This window comes from Pituophis catenifer, unplaced genomic scaffold (genome assembly GCF_029215685.1).
Source record: "Pituophis catenifer annectens isolate HBS135680 unplaced genomic scaffold, rPitCat1.0.hap2 SCAF_8, whole genome shotgun sequence".
Classification (NCBI taxonomy): Eukaryota; Metazoa; Chordata; class Lepidosauria; order Squamata; family Colubridae; genus Pituophis; species Pituophis catenifer.
In genome coordinates, this window is record NW_027256888.1 from 77669369 (window position 1) to 77690905 (window position 21537).

A 21537-nucleotide genomic window follows, 5' to 3' on the forward strand; every position below is an offset into this window, starting at 1 on the left:
CGGAAGCTCTTCGGTGCTCTCCACATGACTGTACTAGCGGTAGTGTGCAAACGCAGCCATTGTGTGCAAAGATGTATGCTGAGAGCCAGAGATGGCTTTTAAAGCAGCAGCTACCTGAATCTTTCAAAAGATGCAGGTACTTTAATGAGACAAAGAGAGGTGTTTCATTTGTACTCAAAAGATGTTATAAATCATTTAATTCAATCGCCAAGAGACAATGAGTTCTAGCCAGAGTGGATTTGATTTAAATCGAGTTGATTTGAATCACAATTTAAATCATGATTTAAATCACTAGTAAAAAGGCTTGATTTAAATCAACTCGATTTAAATCATAATTTTTAAAGAGCAACTGTCATCTCTGCTACTCCTTTGACCCACTGTTGACTCACCGATAGTCCCAGTGTTGCAGGATATATAGCCTCATGCTACATAACTAAGCTCTATTTCATGCTGAATAAACTAAATTATTTATGTATCTTAAATAGAAAACTATCTTACGATAGATTTTTACCCCAAAAGTTTTTTATTAAAATAAATTCGATAAAAATAAAAAAAATCCGATTTAAATAAAAAAAAATCTGATTTTTTTGATTTTTTTAAAAAAAATCATTGATTTTTATCCACCCTGGTTCTAGCCCCACTTTAGGCATGAAAGTTGGCTGTGTGGGTGACTTTGGGCCGATCACCAGGAGACTGAAATAGTTGTGACAATTCAGCACTTCCATTTCCTTTTTCACTTTTAGAAGTCTTTCAGACTCTTTCCTCCTCTACTTCAGGATGTTAAGCCAGTTTTCTGAAGGCTTCAGAGCATTTAATCTATGCTGGAGAATTGCTTTAAGGTTTAAAGAGACAGTCAAATGAATGTGGGCTGTGTCCTTTATTGATATAGGTCGGTGGCCGAATCTCCCCCATGGTCCTGTTCTGAGCTAGGCTTCCCCAGCAGCATGAAGCCGGATCCTCGTCCCGATAAACCCCTTTTATTTAATTTACTTTATTTAATTTTATTTATTTAATTTAGTGAATTCCTCTCCAGCAAAGTCTTTCCTCTCTCAAGGTCTTTCAAGATAGTTCAGAATTACCGACCTTTATCAGGCTTGGAGAGTGGCCAGGCCGATATCTTTCAGACTCCCGCAATACTTGGCAAGAATGCAGGAATGAACTAATTGTCTCCTGCAAACTCCACTCTCCTTTTGCTCCTCTTTTATTCCTTCTGGGAGGGGCCATTCGTCGTCCACCTGTGGTCTTACTCCCAAGTCGCCCCTTGTTCTTTAGCTGTTCCCTTTGTCTGGCAACTCTGCGCATGCGCACACTGGGAACAGGCTCCAGCTGTTCCTCTGCCTCACTGATGTCTGACTCCGAAGGCAGCTGATACCTGTCAGACGGCCCTGACCCCCTCTCTGCCTCTGACGCAGAGCCCTCATCAGAGCCTTCCCCAGGCTCCAGGACTGGCCCATGTTCCTCCCCAACCTCCTCACTGTCCGAATCTGCTGCCAGCTCATTTCAGTCGCGCCTCAGGAAAGCCAGGGGGGCAAGAACGGGAATGCCTAAACGACAGATGTGTTCTTACAGCATGCTGGATTGCCTCAGTGGAAGAGTGATCTTTTTTTTTGTAAAAGAAGTGTATTTGGATCTTAGGCAAAAGTAAAAACGGGTGCTACCGCCTCGTCCATATACGTGCCGCCGCCCTTCGCTGCCGCTGCCATCAATGAAGCCATTGACGCAGAAATCTCCCTTGTTGTGTGCATTACAGAAGGTATTCCCCAGCAGGACATGGTGCGCGTCAAGCACAGGTTGCTTCGTCAGAACAAGACTCGACTGGTCGGCCCAAATTGCCCGGGAGTCATCAACGTAAGGGGGGGCGGGGCGCTTGGGACGGGGAAGCTGGCGGGTTCTTCCTCTTCTTCTTTGCCCAAAGGGATCTGTGCCATGAGATTGGTAGGCCAAGGGCCAGTTTAAGGGAGGTAGTGAAAGCATTGGAGTAGTAGTCCATTGTCAGTAGTGGGGTCTTGAAGGTTGACTTCATATCTCCCTCTCTTTTCCCGTCAACCCCTTTCCTGCAGTCTTCTCCTCTTTCCTTTCCTCCCCTCCCCTCTCCGGTCCTCCTCCCCTTCCCCTTTCCCTTCCCCCTCCCCACCTCTCCTCGCCCTATTCTGTTCTCTCCTCCCCTGCCCTCCACCCTGCCCTCCTCTTCCCTTCCCACTTTCCTCTCCTCCCTTCCCTCCTCCCTCTCCTCTCCTCTCCTCTCCTCTCCTCTCCTCTCCTCTCCTCTCCTCTCCTCTCCTCTCCTCTCCTCTCCTCTCCTCTCCTCTCCTCTCCTTTATTTATTTATTATTTATTTATTAGTTTGATTTATACACCGCCCTTCTCAGGAGACTCAGGGCGGCTTACAATGCTTTTAAGCAATAGCCTTCATACTTTTGTACATACCTGCTTAGTAGGGCTTTTTGCCCCCCCCCAGCGGTATTCTTTTTTATACAAAGTCAGCTTATTGCCCCCACAACTGGGTCCTCATTTTACCTACCTCGGAAGGATGGAAGGCTGAGTCAACCTTGAGCCTGGTGAGATTTGAACTCGCAGTAATTGCTGGCAGCTAAATACTACTTAACAGTAGTTTCGCCACCAGGTTCTTTCCCCTCTCCTCTCCCCTTCCTCTCTGTCTCCTTTCCCCTCCGCTCCTCTGTCCCCTCCTTCTCTCTCCCTCCTTCTCTCTCCTGTCTACCTCCCCCAACGCCCACCCCCCCAATCTTGCAATCATCAAATGCCTCCCCATGGCTCAGATCATTCAACCCCCATACCTTATCTTGTAGAGTTGAGGCTCTGAGGCTCAAACGAAGGGGATCCCATCATGGAAACTGTCTTATGTTGAATTCTACTGCATAGTGCAATATTAATGCAGCATCCAGAATACTGCATTAATTCTTAGAATTAATGTAGAATTATTACAGAATTAATGTAGAATTATTACAGAATTCTACTCTATAGCGCAGTATTAATGCAGGGGTTTTCAATTCAATTGTGTAGGATGTGTGTTTTTGTTTTATTTATTTTTTTATAGTTTTCCTATGTAGCATATACACTGAAGATGGCATTTAATTTCATTGTACGAGGTGCAGTGACAATAAAGTAAACTTAACTTGAACTGGAGAAAAAAGGATAATATAAATCTTTGGATAATAAATACTCTAACCCGATCTTTGCCGTTATCCTTAGTGACTGTTAGGGTTAGGCATGGGGAAACATAAATTCAAAAGTCCACTTAGCTCAGAGATTCTCATTCGTTTCTTCAGGCCAGATTAACACTACTATGGAGGCAATGAAGTTTGAGGATGTTTATAAGCCTTTCTTTCTTTCTTTCTTTCTTTCTTTCTTTCTTTCTTTCTTTCTTTCTTTCTTTCTTTCTTTCTTTCTTTCTTTCTTTCTTCTCTCTCTCTCTCTCTCTCTCTCTCTCTCTCTCTCTCTCCCTCTCTCTCTCTCTCTTTCTTATCTATCTATCTATCTATCTATCTATCTATCTATCTATCTATCTATCTATCTATTTGATTTATATGCCACCCTTCTCCGGAGATTCAGGGCAGCTTACAATGCTTTTAAGCAATAGCCTTCATACTTTTGTATATACCTGCTTAGTAGGGCTTTTGGCCCCCCCAAGCGGTGTTCTATTTTATACAAAGCCAGCTTATTGCCCCCACAAACCGGGTCCTCATTTTACCTACCTCAGAAGGATGGAAGGCTGAGTCAACCTTGAGCCTGGTGAGATTTGAACTCGCAGTAATTGCAGGCAGCTGGCAGCTAAATACTACTTTAACAGTAGTTTAGTCCATTGCACCACCAGGCTTCCCAAGCAAAGCTGGCTGAGGAACTCTGGGAGTTGAAATCCACAAGTCTTAAAGTTGCCAAGGTTGGAGATCCCTGCTTTAGGAACTTCCTCACTGTATAGTGAGGACATTAATGAAAATAAACTTTTTTTAAAAAATCCAGTTTAAATAGCGCCACTTAAGCAGGGCTGACGGTCCCTGAAAAACGAGTTTGAAAGTCAGAGGTTCTGTAGCAATTGCATAGGAATTTCTGTGCATTCTGAATCCTTCAAAAGAGAGACTTTGTATTTCTAGAAAGCACGCATCTTGGTGTTTTTCTAATAACTTTTGCAACAGGTTTAAAAAGACGCCTAAATCCAATCTGATCGTGTTTTGGGGGTTCTATTTTTGTTTTTAGCCTGGAGCATGTAAAATTGGCATCATGCCTGGACACATTCACAAGAAAGGAAGAATCGGTAAGTTCTGGAAAAAAATAAATAAATAACATGGTACGTTTTTAAAAAGTCTCCTTGCTCTGTTGCACAACATTGTACATTTGAATTCCGTATCTTTAAAAGTGCATGTGGATAAGGTTTATGTAAATGAAACTCTAGACTACTCTATAAAGCCTTAGTAAGACTACACCTAGAATACTGCAACCAGTTTTGGTTACCACACTATAAAAAGATGTTGAGACTCTAGAAAAAGTGCAGAGAAGAGCAACCAGGATGATTAGGGGACTGGAAGCTAAAATATATGAATTGCCTCCGGAGATACAGATGATCCCTGACCTACGCACCTTTCGCTGTGCCCTCAAGACGTTATTGTTCCAACAAGCTGGGCTGGCCTAAACATTAATTTTAATGGGTTACTTTTGTTTTTTAATGATGTTGGGGTCAAATTATTTAATATGTTTTTAAATTGCTTTTAAATTGTATATATGTGTTTGTTTTATCTTTGGCTGTGCACCACCCTGAGTCCTTCGGAAGAAGGACGGTATAAAAATTAGATTAAATAAAATAAATAAATAAAATAAATAAATAAATAAATATATGAAGAACGGTTACAGGAACTGGGCATGGCTGGTCTAGTGAAGAGAAGGACCAGGAGAGACAGGATAGCAGTCTTCCAATATTTGAGGGGCTGCCCCAGAGAGGAGGAAGGGAGTCAAGCTATTTTTGAAGGCCAGACAAGGAATAATGGATGGAAACTGATCAAGGAGAGATTCAACCTGGAAATAAGAAAAAAAATTCTGACAGGGAGAACAATCCACCCATGGAACAGAAGTTGCCTTCAGAAGTTGTGGGAGCTTCATCACTGGAGGCTTTTAAGAAGAGACTGGACTGCCATCTGTCAGAAATGGTGTAGGATCTCCTGTTTGGGCGGTGGGTTGGACTAGATGACCTACAAGGTCCCTTCCATGATGAGTTGCTAGTCCTGGTTAGGGTCATTAAGTAAGGACCACCTATTCCTATTCCCCTTGCATTGCATTGCAATTCTTTTTTTTTCTTTTATTTTTATTGAAAAGTTTTATAAAAGATACAAACATTTTCTCCCCCCCCTCCCACCCCTCCACCATCACCCCATCCCACCCCCCTTGCCCACCCACCCAACCTTTCCCCCCCACCCCCCTCCCTAGACTTCCCAGAATAAGCACAGGGTATAGCATTCACAAACATAAAACTAAAATATGCTAACGATTTGTTGGCTTCAAATTCTCCCTAGGTCTTTAACTCCTTATAACCTTAAAACACTATAAACATAAACTAAAGATTAAAAGTATTTCATTCATAAGCTATATGAAACTTCTTAGTCTGATACGTGTTTTGAATATGGTCAATCCATCTTCTCCATTCCGATATATATCTTTCATTTGAGTGATAGTCATATCTTAATGATGAAATTTTTGCCATCTCTGCCAAATGCGCGACTTTTAGTGTCCATTCCTCAGTAGTAGGTGGATCTTCTTTCTTCCAATACTGTGCCACCAGTAACCTGGCTGCTGTTATTAAGTTTAAAACCAACTTAGTCTCTGTCACAGTACAATCCGTAACTATTCCCAACAAAAAAAACTGTGGTGTAAATTTAATCTTTTTCTTTAAAATATTTTGAATAATCCGCCATATTTTTATCCAAAAAGCCTTAATTTTTTTACATGTCCACCATATATGAAAATACGTAGCGTCTTCACACTCACATTGCCAACAATTAGGTTGTAAATTTGGATACATACAGGCTAGTTTTTTTGGATCTAAATGCCATCTATAAAATTTCATTGCAATTCTTAAATTCACGATACAGCAGTTTTATGCCATGCACACAGATACTCCTCAACTTAGGACCGGTCGCTTAACTTACCTCTGAGAGACTCCGGAAAAAATTACTTATGACCTGTCCTCAAAGTTACAACTGCTATGCCATCCCCATGGTGGCATGATCACAGTTCAGGTGCCTGGCAATCAGTTCGTACTTACAACCGCTTGCCAAGTATTCTGCCATCGTGGGATCGCCGTTGGTAATCTTCTCTCCTGGTGTCCCCAGAAATTTCCATGCGTACGCGAATGAAAACGCGCAAGAATAATTCTGAAATTGTTCGGCTCATCCTTTGCATCGTAGGAACGGTGAATCCGACTATCATACTCGATACTTCATTCTCCCGTTTCATTTTTTTTTTTTCTTTTTCAGGTATTGTATCCAGATCTGGCACTTTGACTTACGAAGCCGTCCATCAAACAACTCAAGTCGGATTGGGACAGTCCTTCTGTGTTGGTGGGTTTGAAAGAAGCTCAGTTCATGCGTAAGACCTCACACACATGATTGTAGAAACTACATAGACACGCTTCCCCTCATCCTTTCTCTCTTAAATGTGTATTTTGCAAAGAGAATTAAGAAATACAATTTTAGCCATGTCAGGGGAAGATTTCTGGTGATTGCCATAGATGCCTGTGAAGATTCTCCATCATCCAAGATCACGTGAAAGGTTAATACCACTTTATAATGCCTTGGTAAGGCTACACTTGGAATACTGCATCCAGTTTTGGTCGCCACGATATAAAAAAGATGTTGAGAGTCTAGAAAGAGTGCAGAGAAGAGCCACAAAGAGGATTAGGGGACTGGAGGCTAAAACGTGTGAAGAAAAGTTGCAGGAACTGGGTATGTCTAGTTTAATGAAAAGAAGGACTAGGGGAGACATGGTAGCATTATTCCAATATGTCAGGGGTTGCCACAAAGAAGAGGGAGTCAAGCTATTCTCCAAAGCACCTGAAGGCAGGAGAAGAAGCAATGGGTGGAAACTAATCAAGGAGAGAAGCAACTTAGAACTAAGGAGAAATTTCCTGACAGTGAGAACAATTAATCAGTGGAACAACTTGCCTCCAGAAGTTGTGAATGCTCCAACACTGGAAGTTTTCAAGAAGAAGTTGGATAATCATTTGTCTGAAGTGGTGTAGGGTTTCCTGCCTAAGCAGGGGGTTGGACTAGAAGACCTCCAAGGTCCCTTCCAACTCTGTTATTCTATTCTATTCTATCCAGGTGATGGTTGTCCCACAGGTGCTTTTTCCACAAGACAACTGGACTTTCTTGCTTTTTTTTTTTTTCCTTGAAGAAGCTTCACTTCTTATCCAAGGACTAAAGAAGCTTCTTGGATGAGAAGCGAAACATTTTCAAGGGGGGGAAAAAAACCCAAGAAAAGTCCAGTTGCCTCTTGGAAAAAAAAGCACCTTTGGGATACCCATAGATGCATTCACAAAATATTCTTGAGTCTTATTTCTTTAACCAGAAGGGAATAGCCTGACAGTGGAAGAATGGGTATCCTTCTGAGTTTGACTTCACGACAAAGTGAAAAAGGAGCCTGGTGGCGCAGTGGACTAAGTGCTGTTAAAGTAGCACTTAGTTGCCAGCTGCCTGCAGTTACTGCGAGTTCAAATCTCACCAGGCTCAAGGTTGACTCATCCTTCCATCCTTCCGAGGTAGGTAAAATGAGGACCCGGTTTTTGGGGGCAATAAGCTGACTTTGTATAAAATACAACATCGCTTAGGGGGGCCGAAAGCCCTACTAAGCAGGTATATACAAAAGGATGAAGGCTATTGCTTAACGCATTGTAAGCTGCCCTGAGTCTCCGGAGAAGGGCAGCATATAAATCGAACCAATAAATAAATAAAATAAAGTGATGTCTGAAGCCAGTTCTGAGGAAGGGCAGTGTTAAAATGGCAGAGTTTCATTTAATTTTCTTTGGATGCCTCCGCTCCTGAATAAAAGTTTCTAATTAGAAACCCCAAGTATGTGAAGGTTTATAGGATTTAACAGAAGAACAGAGATGAAAGGGACCTTGGAGGTCCTCTAGTCCAACCCCCTGCCCAGGCAGGAAACCCCACGCCACTTCAGACAAATGGTTATCCAACATCTTCTTAAAAACTTCCAGTGTTGGAGCATTCACAACTTCTGGAGGCAAGTTGTTCCACTGATTAATTGTTCTCACTGTCAGGAAATTCCTCCTTAGTTCTAAGTTGCTTCTCTCCTTGATTAGTTTCCACCCGTTGCTTCTTGTCCTGCCCTCTGGTGCTTTGGAGCCATACCATGTTTCCCCGAAAATAAGACCCTGTCTTCCATTTTTTTGAACCCCGAAATAAGCACTTGGCCTTATTTTCAGGGAGGTCTTATTATTTTGGGGCACGTGGAGCAAGATGGGGCTCCTCTTGCCGTCTTACCTGATTTCCAGCTCTACGTTTAAATATTTTCGGGGAGGGCTTATTTTCAGGGGGGGAGGCTTATTTTAGCGCATGCGCTCAAAAGCCCAATTGGGCTTCTTATCAGGGGATGTCTTATTTTCAGGGAAACCGGGTAGCTTGACTCCCTCTTCTTTGTGGCAGCCCCTGAGATATTGGAAGTCCGCTATTATGTTCACCCTCTAGTCCTTCTTTTCATTAAACTAGACATACCCATTTACTGCAACAATCCTTTTGTATGTTTTTGCCTTTTTTTTGATGCCTTTATGATTTACGCTGGTTGGCCCATGCGATCGCCATTTCAGCCTGGCCCAACCAACTTCCGATGAGCAAAATCACTGGGGCGAAGCCAGATTCGCCTTACAAATCTCACGATTCACTTAACACCTGCAATGGTTCGGTTAACACACTCCTGCCAAAAAGGTCATAAAATTGAGCGTTAGTCACTGAACAACTGTCTTGCTTAGCAATGTTTAATTGTTCTCACTGCCAGGAAATTTGTCCTTAGTTCTTAGGTTGCTTCTCTCCTTGATTAGTTTCCATTCATTGCTTCTTGTCCTGCCTTCTGGTGCTGAAGCTGAAGTTCTGAACTTTGCAGTTCTCCTGCGTGTAACCTGCTACCTTGCAAAATTGCCCATGGGGGGAAAGAGATGATATAACTGCCTTCTATTTATAGGGCAGCAAAGGCAGGCCTTTACCATATGAAACATACTCCCTGCATTCCTCAGTGTGGTGTTAAGACTGAGGATAGGCTCTCAAATGTCCACGCAAAACGGTTTTGAGTCAAATGAAATAAAAATTTAGCAAAGCGTCCATTTATATTGTAATGAGTTTTGCCATTCCAGTCAGAGGCTTCCGACACCCCCTTTGGTCGAGGTGTGAATTTAATCCTTTCTCTCTCTTTTTTAATGTTTAATTTTTTTTAATATAAACATTCCATCTTCCCTTAAGCAGCTTTTCGTCTGGGTACAAATACTTCTGTGCAATAACCAGCAAGATTTACAACAGCATTGTAAAACATTGATATTAATTCTCTAATCTTACAATTGTAGTATTGAACATAGTAAACCTATTCATTTTTTCCCTCTTGACATATCTTCTAATAAGAATATAATAATAATATGAAGCATAATAATCCGAATAGTCATAGTAACAATCACATTGTTTACATTTCTAAACATATTTTCTACTCTTCTTTAATCTCCTTTTTTTAATTTCCAACTTCCATTTCTATTCTCTAACCATTGATACAATAATTCCCATATCATATAGTATTCAGTTTGTGCTGTCTCCTTAATGGCAAGCATTAATCTCTTCATTTCTGCACATTCTAATATTTTCCTGATCACCTTCTCATCAGTAGGGATCTCTTCACTTTTCCAATTTTGTGCAAATACAATTCTAGCTGCCGTTAATACATGGATAATTAAATACGCGTTCTCTTTACTATAAGTTCCAGGTAAAATCCCCAACAAAAATATTTCTGGTTTTAAATCAGTGTGCTGCTTTATCATCTTTTTCCAGGTGTGGACTTAATCTATGCGTGATTAAGTTCTCTGAGTAAATTGTCAGCCAGAGAACCTTTGAGTAGTTCATTTTTTTTGCAGGTCCAATATTCATCTGGCTGTGAAAAACAATGAAATCTGTTTTATTCTGTAATTCTTCTGCTTTCCTTTGAGTTCCATTCTGTTTCAATTCTGGCCGGATTTTAAATTGGGCTGTTTTTCTATACCAGAATTAACTTGTCATTAACCGAGTTGGAAGAGACCTTGTAGGTCATCTAGTCCAACCCCCCCCCCCCAAGCAGGAGACCTTACAGCATTTCTGACAGATGGCAGTCCATCTCTTCTTGAAAGCTTCCAGTGATGAAGCTCCCACAATTTCTGAAGGCTCAACATGTGGGAGGGGGGCATTCTGCTCCCTTCTGCCTTTCAGCTCCAATCCAGGAGCCCTCAAGCAGTCGCATTCACGACAAACCATTTTTATACCAAATTTATATTTTTGCTGATCAAGAAATAAAGGGAGACTAGTAATAGATCTATTTCAAGCTTTTTAGCTTTCATCAGTTAGCCATACCCTTACTCGGATTCGAACTTGAGGGCTCTGGATTGGAGCTGAAAGGCAAAAGGGAGCAGAATGCCCCCCTCCCACATGTTGGGGTAGACCAGGTGTCTCGATAGATAAACACTTAATCTTTCCCCTGGCTCAAGCTGATGAAGGGAGGAGAACTTGTGGCTCAGAAGGTTAATTCAACTGCCTAACATGCAGGAAGCCCAAGTTCGAATCCGAGTAAGGGTATGGCTAGCTGATTTTACGACCCATCTTGCCACAATGTGAATCGTTGTAATGGTTCAGTTAGTAACACGGTTGTGCTTCCCCCATTGACTTTTTGCTCACCAGAAAGTCGCAAAAGGGGATCACTTTTCTCTCCTCCTCCCCCTCCCCCCCCCCCGGGGACACTACAGACGTCACAAACATGACGAATGTTCAAATTTTGATCACGGGGACCACGGGGGATGCTAAAGGGGTCACAAATGTAGAAAAGAGTCAGAAGTCATTTTTTTTCCAGTGCCGTTGTAACTTCCAGTGGTCACTAAACAAACTGTTGTAAGTTGAGGACTATCCGTGTTTATATTTTGCCCAAAAAACCAGAAGGATCGGTAATTAGTTTAATTTAGTTTAGTTTATTTGATTTATATACCGCCCTACTCCCGAAGGACTCAGGGCGGTGAACAGCCACAAGATAAAAACACATAAATACAAAATTTAAAAACAGAATAAAACCGAATTAAACAATTTGGCCGAAGACAGATTTAAAACACCCCAATAAATTAAAAACGAATTAAAATTTGCGTTTTAAAAAGGGAAAAATTAGGCCAGGCCAGCCTGATGGAATAAAAAGGTCTTGAGAGCGCGGCGGAAGGTGTGTAGATCCAGGATCCTCCGTATCTCCGGGGGAGCTCATTCCAGATAGTAAGTACCCCCACAGAGAAGGCTCTCCCCCTGGGGGCCACCAGTCGACATTGTTTGGCTGACGGCACCCGGAGGAGCCCCTCTCTATGAGAGCGTACCGGCCGGTGGGAGGCTACTGGTGGCAGAAGGCGGTCCCGTAGATAACCAGGTCCTAAGCCATTCCTTGCAAAAAAAAAAAAAACAGTTGAAAAATCACAACGGTTATTTAACGCTAAATCTTCAGGGGCCTCCGAATGCATAATGTCGCCCCTTGGCGGCTCTTTTAATTCAATTTTATTTTCTCACAGGGATAGGAGGAGACCCCTTTAACGGGACAAATTTTATTGACTGCCTGGATGTCTTCCTGAAGGACCCCCACACTAGTGGGATCATATTGATAGGGGAGATCGGCGGGAATGCCGAGGAAGACGCCGCGGATTTCCTTAAACAAAATAACTCTGTAAGCTGGAATGTTCCAGAAATGTTCTGACTGAGGTGGAAACTTTCTGGGTTTTTTTGAAAAGGAGGTGGTGGGGGGGGGGGAAATTGCTCGTTTAAAAGCTCTCTTAAAGCCATTGGATTGCCTCCAAATACAGTATGTCTTTGCATTCAGGGAGATTTTGATACACTTGTATAGACGGATTTCTGAAAAAGATGAAATTCAAACTGAAAATGTGCTTTTCTTGCACACAGTTTTCCACAGAATAAGAAGACAGTCTTTCCTTATCTCCTTTAGTGAGGTTGATTTCCTTTTTTCCTCTCTCCTCTCCTCTCCTCTCCTCCTCCTCTCCTCTCCTCTCCTCTCCTCTCCTCTCCCCTTTCCTTTCCTTTCCTTTCCTTCCTTTCCTTTCCCCTTTCTCCTTTCCTTTGTCTTCTCTTCTCTTCCCTTCCCTCTTTTTCTCTTTTCTTCCTTTCCTTTCTCTTTTCTTCCTTTCCCCTTTCCCCTTTCCTTTCCTTTCCCTTCCCTTCCCTTCCTGTCCCTCTTTTTCTCTTTTCTTCCTTTCCTTTCTCTTTTCTCCCTTTCCCCTTTCCCCTTTCCTTTCCCTTCCCTTCCCTTCCCTCTTTTTCTCTTTTCTTCCTTTCCTTCCCTTCCCTTCTCTTCTCTTCCCTTCCCTCTTTTTCTCTTTTCTCCCTTTCCCCTTTCCTTTCCCTTCCCTTCCCTTCCCTCTTTTTCTCTTTTCTTCCTTTCCTTCCCTTCCCTTCTCTTCCCTTCCCTTCCCTCTTTTTCTCTTTTCTTCCTTCCCTTCCCTTCCCTTCTCTTCCCTTCCCTTCCCTTCCCTCTTTTTCTCTTTTCTCCCTTTCCCCTTTCCTTTCCCTTCCCTTCCCTCTTTTTCTCTTTTCTTCCTTCCCTTCTCTTCCCTTCCCTTCTCTCTTATTTCTCTTTTTCCCTTCCCTTTCCCTTTCCCTTTCCCTTTCATTATTGAATCCTGCTGAATCAGTTACTTGTGTGGGCTTTCTGGATGTGATTGCTGCTGCAAACGCTTGACAGTCCTTGCAGCAAATCGCGAACAGCCAGATCAGCTTCAGCACATTATTGCAGCCTGATTCAGCACGAGCAGCTGATTGGCGGTTGGATCGGCCTCCCCAATCAGCTGTTCCAGGTTCCAGGGATTGCCACAGACTATCGCCACCTCTGTGCCTTGCTACAAAAACTAGCTACGTTTTGGCTACATTCGGTGTATAAGACGCACCCAAATTTTCACCCTCTCTTATGGGGGGGTGAGTGGGGGGGGAAGTGTTGTCTTATACTCTGAAAAATACGGTAAATATTCCTTCAGCTATTCTCTCCTACAGATTTTTTTCATGGCTCAGCTGCTCCATGTTTCTCTCCTCTGTTTTACCTTTAAAAAGAATGATGGAACAATTAGCTAAAATAGTCCAAATTCTGCATGTGTGCCTGTGTGTATATATTTGGGGAGCTGCCGTTCTATCAATAGCACTAACTCGGGCTCAGTTGGAATTAGGCACCGTTTAGGAGGCCACCCAGTGCTCGTTTCTGCTTCGAATATTTCCAGCAAAAGCTGTTTTCTGTCTGTCTCAGTTTAACTTTTATGGAGTTTTCATGACCGGCTTGTGCTCAGCACAGCAGTTCTGCTCCAGTTTTCTGGGCTCCCAAACTCCAAGCTGCTATTCCAGCATCCCTTCTCTGAGAGCTTAGATGCATCCTTTATTCTCTGGCCGTGCTGTTAATTACTCTCCCCGGGCCAATTGTATTTCTGCTTGGCTTTCTAAAATGCGCCTCTTTTTTTTTTTTTTCTTTCCCAGGGTTCGAACTCCAAACCCGTGGTCTCGTTTATAGCCGGAGTCACTGCTCCTCCGGGCAGGAGAATGGGCCACGCGGGAGCCATCATTGCCGGTGGGAAAGGTGGAGCCAAAGAGAAGATTGCAGCCCTGCAGAATGCTGGAGTCGTCGTCAGTATGTCTCCCGCCCAGCTTGGATCCACGATGTATAAGGTTAGCCAGTCGGTTCTTGGAAAATTCGGGTAAACGAGGCTGCTTATTTGAGGGCGTCCCGACAGAACCCAAATCTTGGACATTGTGAAGTCTGCTCTACTTCTTTCTTAGGTGGGGGGAAAAAATATGGGACAGATTTGGAAATGTGTGCTCCAGCTCTTATTCGATCCTGCAGTGTGGCTTCCCTGGCTTAGCTCACATTTCATGTTTCTTGCGAGGTTAAAACGAGGCAATCGTTACCTGCCAGGCTGAGACGGATGGATGGATGGATGGATAAGTAGATAGATGATAGGTAGGTAGACAGAGAGAGAGAGAGAGAGATAATAAGTAGGTAGATGATAGATGATAAATAGGTAGATGATGGGTAGATAGGGAGAGAGAGAGAGAGAATAAATAATAGATAGACAGACACGCGGTGGTTCAGTGGCTAAGACGCTGAGCTTGTGGAACAGAAGATTGGCAGTTCAGCGGTTCGAATCCCTAGTGCCACGTAACGGGGTGAGCTCCCGTGACTTGTCCCAGCTTCTGCCAACCTAGCAGTTCGAAAGCACGTAAAAAAAATGCAAGTAGAAAAATAGGGACCACCTTTGGTGGGAAGGTAACAGCGTTCTGCGCGCCTTTGGCATTGAGTCATGCCGGCCACATGACCACGGAGACGTTTTCGGACAGCGCTGGCTCTTCGGCTTTGAAGCGGAGATTAGCACCACCCCCTAGAGTCGGGAATGACTAGCACATATGTGCGAGGGGAACCTTTACCGATAGATAGATAGATAGATAGATAGATAGATAGATAGATAGATAGATAGATAGATGGATCGATGGATCGATGGATCAATGGACAAATAGGTAGATGATAGATAGATAGATAGATAGATAGATAGATAGATAGATAGATAGATAATAAATAGGTAGATGATTAGATAGATAGATAGATAGATAGATAGATAGATAGATAGATAGATAATAGATAATAAATAGGTAGATGAGATAGCTAGATAGCTAGATAATAAATAGGTAGATGATAGATAGATAGATAGACAGATAGATAGATAGATAGATAGATAGATAGATAGATAATAAATAGGTAGATGATAGATAGATAGAGATAGATAGATAGATAGATAGATAGATAGATAATAAATAGGTAGATGATAGATAGATAGATAGATAGATAGATAGATAGATAGATAGATAGATAATAAATAGGTAGATGATATAGATAGATAGATAGATAATAGATAGATAATAAATAGGTAGATGATAGATAGATAGAAAGATAGATAGATAGATAGATGATAGATAGATAGATAGATAGATAGATAGATAGATAATAGATAATAAATAGGTAGATGAGATAGCTAGATAGCTAGATAATAAATAGGTAGATGATAGATAGATAGATAGATAGATAGATAGATAGATAGATAATAAATAGGTAGATGATATAGATAGATAGATAGATAATAGATAGATAATAAATAGGTAGATGATAGATAGATATAGATAGATAGATAGATAGATAGATAGATAGATGATAGATAGATAGATAGATAGATAGATAATAAATAGGTAGATGATAGATAGATAGATAGATAGATAGATAGATAGATAATAAATAGGTAGATGATAGATAGATAGATAGATAGATAGATAGATAGATAGATAGATAGATAATAAATAGGTAGATGATATAGATAGATAGATAGATAATAGATAGATAATAAATAGGTAGATGATAGATAGATAGAAAGATAGATAGATAGATAGATGATAGATAGATAGATAGATAGATAGATAGATAGATAATAAATAGGTAGATGAGATAGATAGATAGATAGATAGATAGATAGATAGATAGATAGATAGATAGATAGATAATAGATAGATAATAAATAGGTAGATGATAGATAGATAGAAAGATAGATAGATAGATAGATGATAGATAGATAGATGATAGATAGATAGATAGATAGATAGATAGATAGATAGATAGATAGATGATATAGATAGATAGATAGATAGATGATAGATAGATAGATAGATAATAAATAGGTAGATGATATAGATAGATAGATAGATAGATAGATAGATAGATAGATAGATAATAGATAGATAATAAATAGGTAGATGATAGATAGATAGAAAGATAGATAGATAGATAGATAGATAGATAGATGATAGATAGATAGATAGATGATAGATAGATAGATGATAGATAGATAGATATATAGATAGATAGATAGATAGATAGATAGATAGAAGACGGTTCGGAAGAATTTGTTGCAGCTTTGGTGATTGTTGGACTCGTATCAGAAGCACCGAGGTGCTTCCGGGTTGAAAGGATTAGCCAGTGAGATCGCTATTGCCCGAGGGATGCCCACCTGAGGACTCCTTTCATGTCCCCGGCAGGAGCTGGAGCAAAGGGTGGGAGCTCACCCCATCCATTGGCAACACTCGGGTCTCGAACGCGAGTTTGCTAACCTGAAGCCAGCATCCTAACCACTGTGCAGCTTCGGTTAAAAACTTCCTTTTTGTCTCTTTTTCTTAACCCTCCAGGAATTTGAGAAGAGGAAAATGCTATGAGAAAAGTATGGTCGGGATGTCTCTGCAAAAAAATAAATAAATCACACACTCTTCACTTCCCTCCACGCCCTGTATTCTCCGCGTACTCCTGTTTATTTGTCGGAATACAGCAGCGCTCTGTCTTACAAAAGTCAAATTTTAACACCACCAGGGTTGATTTTGGTGGGTTCATGATTTCACATGTGATTGTACATCGATAGTCAATAAATCAATCTACTACTACTGAATTCGATTCTTTGAAACATGGATGCTTGATACCGTTTTCCTTACATTGCTAGCACCGGGGGATTTAGAAAAAAAATCCGGTACCTAAACTGTTTAGACGTTTTACCATCTGCTAAAATTTATACTCTAATGTTGCTTTTCTGTTTACGTTTGGGGTTTTTTATGCCTTGTGTTTGGTGGCCGTTGTGCCTGATGCAGAAACAGCTATGCTTCCTGTTGTTTGATTCACCTATTAGTCCTCAAAACAATTTTTTTTTTTATATACATTTTTCTCAGCTAATTTTTTCTGCCCAAAGTTGGTATTAAAATTCCAGGCCAGTGTGAAGATTGTGGACTCCATTGTACTAAGAGGTGAAACTGCAGTTGCCCGGGGTTGCAATTCATATTTTGTACCGATGCGTTATGGTCACAATCCAAATTTTTGCAAAAGCGTCTTTTTTTTTTATTTAATCCAGATACAGCAATGCTTAATCTTACAAAATAAACTTTTTAACGCCAGCAGAGTTGATTTGGGTGATTCTTAGGTAGGTAGGTAGGTAAAATTCTTCCTCGTGAAGTTTTCCTAAATGAATGAGGGGAAAAGAAATATAAAAAGACTTATTTTTTTATATTCGTGGACTAGGCATCTTGAAAAAGTTTTAAATAAAGGAAATCTGATCCTTCAGTTCCGTGCTCTGTTGAGCCAAACCATAATACTTCTGTGGGATGTTACATGTCCTTAAATATTATGTAACAGTTTGTTAATTCAGATTCTGCATGTAGAATCCCAGTGTTGGGATTTCAGGATGCAGACTTAATCTCCAAGTACTGTACATGTGTCATTCTTCTACTTATAACATCTTCCATAATAAACATTTTCCCATAAACTTCTCTGAATTCCAACTTCCTGCTTTGTTTCTACGTTAGAATCTCTGCCGATAGCAGGGCCAAAACTGAAACAACTTTACATCGCATTCAGTGTTAAAATGTGTTGTGACCTAGGCTTCCTGAGTCATTAAAACACACGAGTAGTCCCAAAAACCTCTTTTATTGCAGCAGCTGTGAATTACGTTCATTCACAGCTGAGTCCCAATTAGTTGCAAAAAGTCCTTCGGGATAATCACCTTTATCTCCCTTGACACTCTGCCAAAGATCTACTTGGCAAAGCCACACGGATTCCAGAATCAAACAGAGATGCCGACTGGGAACAGAATTAACAATGTTGCTTTCCTGCAAAGTGCCAACCTGCCTTTGCTCCTCTTTTAAGCCTTATGGGAGGGGCCAATCATCTCCAGGCCTTACTCCTGAGTTGTCTCTTTTGGTTTAACTGTTTAACTGTTTGTACCTTCTGGCAGCTCTGCGCATGAGCGCACTAGGTACAGGCTCCTCCTGTTCCTCTGCCCCTCTGCTGTCCAACTCTGGAGGCTCTGGAGTCCGCGCATCACTCCCAGATGGCCCTGGCCCCATGTCTGCCTCTGACGCAGAACCCTCATCAGAGCCTTCCCCAGACTCCAGGACTGGCCCATGTTCCTCCCCAGCCTCCTCACTGTCTGACTCTGCTACTAGCTCCGCAGGCTGCTGGCAGATCACAACAAAATGATAGACCTACAGTACCACTTAACCTTTGCCAAATGCTCTACAGCGGGGGTGTCAAACTCAATTTCATTGAGGGCCGCATCAGGGCTGTGGTTGATCTCGGGGGGGCTGGGGGGGCATGGTCGACTGGGTTGGTGAGGCCAACTGGGTGGGTGTGGCCAGCTTGACACCACTCCCCAAGCTGCTGGCATGTTTCCTCTTCGCATTGGGTAGACCGGGCCGGAGTGACGGGGGCCGGTCCCTCTAGGATGGCCCCATGGGCCGGATCTGACCACACTGTGGGCCAGGTTCAACCCGTGGGCCTAGTGTTTGATACACCTGCTCTACAGGTCCTCACGTTACGACCGTAATGGAGTCTTCCCATTGCGATCGTTAAGTCTTGACAGTCACAAAGCCTCTAAAAGGATTCTACAATCTCTGGTAATTTTTAAGCAAATACCACAGTCATAAAGCAAATCCCTGGTTTGCCGTGGGTCGGTTTTTCCTGACACCTGGAAGTAAATGCCAGTTTTTGGCAAAACCATCATAATATATGATCATGGGACACTAGACAGTGGAAAATATGTGCAGTCGTGACTGTCCGAATTGTAAGAATCATAAGAGGCGTGGTGGCGCAGTGGTTAGAATGCAATATTGCAGGCTAATTCTGCTTAGGGTTTTTCTTCCCACGTAGCTCAAGATGTTTGTATAGTTGGGTGATAACCACTTTCAGGCTTTATCAGACATTTTCTGTTGTCTGCTGTGAGACTTAAGGGAGACTGGGATAGTACTATTTCTGCCTTGTGAGGCTTCTTCAGCCAGCCACACCCTTAAAAACCCTAACTAGAAAAGTATTATACATATAAACCTACGAATAAAAAGAGGTTTTTTCTGAGGTTTTCGCGGGTATTTGTATGTAGGTCTTTGGTTATTCGGGTTTTCTCCCGTGTAAAATTGGAAGTGTCTTGGTGACGTTTGGACGAAGTCTCATTCGTCATCTTCAGGCTGGTGTTGTCGGCTTCGTGTTTCTAGGAGCAATGTGAGATTGCAGCTGTTTCTTCCTTTTAACTGTGCTACTAAAACTGTGCTATTAAAAGGAAGAAACAGCTGTGATCTCACATTGCTCCTAGAAGCACGAAGCCGAAAACACCAGCCTGAAGATGACGAATGAGACTTCGTCGAAACGTCGCCAAGACACTTCCAATTTTACGCGGCAGAAAACCCGAATAACCAAAGACCTACAGATATATATATGTCTTTTAATGACCCTGTAATCCCTTACATCAGGGTGGAGTCTGGGCAACTGAATGGAGCTAGTAGAGTGGTTGTTTTGTTTTGTTTTTAACAGCCAGATGCCCTTCCTGTTGCCAATGCAGAGTTTTGTTCAGCAGATATATTCTCATTGTGCCCAGAGAGAGAAAATACCTGCCTCTACCTAGGATCGAACTCACCGCCTCCTGATCGTGAGGCGAGAGCTCCACCTCTAGGCCACTGCACCACTCACTTCAGAAATCTCCATAACCTCCTAAAATACAGATCGTTCATTTTCTTCAAGGCTTAATAAAAAAAAAATCCTTGTGTGTCCGATCACACTTGGCCGATAAAGAATTCTATTCTTTCTTTTTTTTTTTAATAAATACTTTATTGATTTTTTCCAAAATATAAAAATAGTATACAATCTCTTTCTTGATTAGAGGTACAGTGTTTATACAATTTGGTACATTGTACGTTGAATAAGTTCATCTTTAACTATACAGTGTTCTATACGATTAAATCCAATTCAAATGTATACCAAGTCATATCCTATGCTCATACTTTTATTTTATTCTTCAACCAGTTATACCAATTTCCCCATACTAAATAATATTTAGCATTCTCCTCATTTTTTAACTCACTCGTCAATTTTGCCATTTCTGCGCACTCTAGAATTTTGTTTATTAATATTTCTTCTGAGGGCGTAGATTTATTTTTCCAGAATTTCGCAAAGGCTAATCTAGCCGCTGTTGTAATCTGAATTATGAGTTGCGTTTTGTTATTATTGAGGCCATCTTCAGTCATACCCAAGAGGAAAGATTCTGGGGATAGGGCTATCTCCTGTCCCGTTATTTCCGAGAGCCAGAGTCAGATCTTTGACCAGAACTTTTTGGTCTCAGGGCAGGTCCACCATAGATGATAGAAGGTGCCGACCGTTTTTCCACATTTCCAACATGTGTCTGGGAGATTTGGGAATATTTTTAGAATAGAATAGAATTCTTTCCACAAAAACGGTCGGAAATGTGGAAAGAATTCTATTCTAAAAATAGGAGACATAACGTCAGATTGGCACCATTATCTCTGATGAGGCTTTGGCTCAGTCTGTGGCAGAATCCCTTAAAAGTTGGGAGGTTACCTTCTCATGATCTAAGCAGAAAAGGGGAAGTTGTGTTGAAAAAGTTGCTGTGTCAAATCTGATTCAAAGTCTCTGTGAGCATATACTGATGGGGCATTGTGTTATTCTAAAACCGTCTTGTTTTTGCAATCAGAATCAAACACCAAGTGCTTTCTGACTTTCGCTTCTTCACACATAGCTTGAATTGCATAATAATAATAAAAAAAAAATTAAGGAATGCGGTGGCTTAGTGGCTAAGACTCTGAGATTGTCGATCGAAAGGTCGGCAGTTCAGCGGTTCGAATCCCTAGTGCCGCGTCACGGGGTGATCTCCAATATAACTTTTCCAATCACGATGTGATTTACAGTTTGACATTGGATCCTGCAGTCACACTGAAGGATGATCAGGCGATCACCCTGCTAGGGATCCCGATTTTTTAAAAATACGATCTGATCTTTTTTTGGTAATAAAACGGCTGCCGTGAGCTTTTGCCAGCACTAGAGGGCAGCATATACTATGGGGAAAAAAAAGGGGGAAGGTACTTTTCAATTAAAGTACTTAATATTTGGGATCAAGAAAGAGCAACCTTTTGTGGCAGAAAGGGGCAAATGTAACATCCTGGAGAATATGAGGACCAAGTAAGCAAGGGATCAATCCAGGGGGTGAAATCCAGCAGGTTCTGACAGGTTCGGGAGAACCGGTAGCGGAAATTTTGAGCAGTTCAGAGAACTAGCAAATACCACTTCTGGCTGGCCCCAGAGTGGGGAGGGAATGGAGATTTTGCAATAGCCTTCCTCTGCCATGCCCACTACGCCACACCATGCCCACCAAGCCACACCCACAGAACCGGTAGTAAAAACATCTGGATTTCACCACTGGAT

At 41.7% G+C, this 21537-nt stretch overlaps 1 protein-coding gene across 1 annotated transcript in view; it reads left to right on the forward strand.

Moving 5' to 3' along the window:
* The window catches only part of SUCLG1 (succinate-CoA ligase GDP/ADP-forming subunit alpha), a 29459-nt gene extending 12724 nt beyond the window's left edge, over positions 1–16735 (forward strand). The window contains exons 4-9 of the mRNA XM_070948573.1: positions 1636–1848; positions 4213–4270; positions 6480–6563; positions 11780–11931; positions 13737–13925; positions 16482–16735. Of these exons, the coding sequence (XP_070804674.1) occupies positions 1636–1848; positions 4213–4270; positions 6480–6563; positions 11780–11931; positions 13737–13925; positions 16482–16508 (723 nt within the window). The 3' untranslated portion in view covers positions 16509–16735. The remainder of the gene's footprint in view (positions 1–1635; positions 1849–4212; positions 4271–6479; positions 6564–11779; positions 11932–13736; positions 13926–16481) is intronic.
* The last annotated feature ends 4802 nt before the right edge of the window (positions 16736–21537 follow it).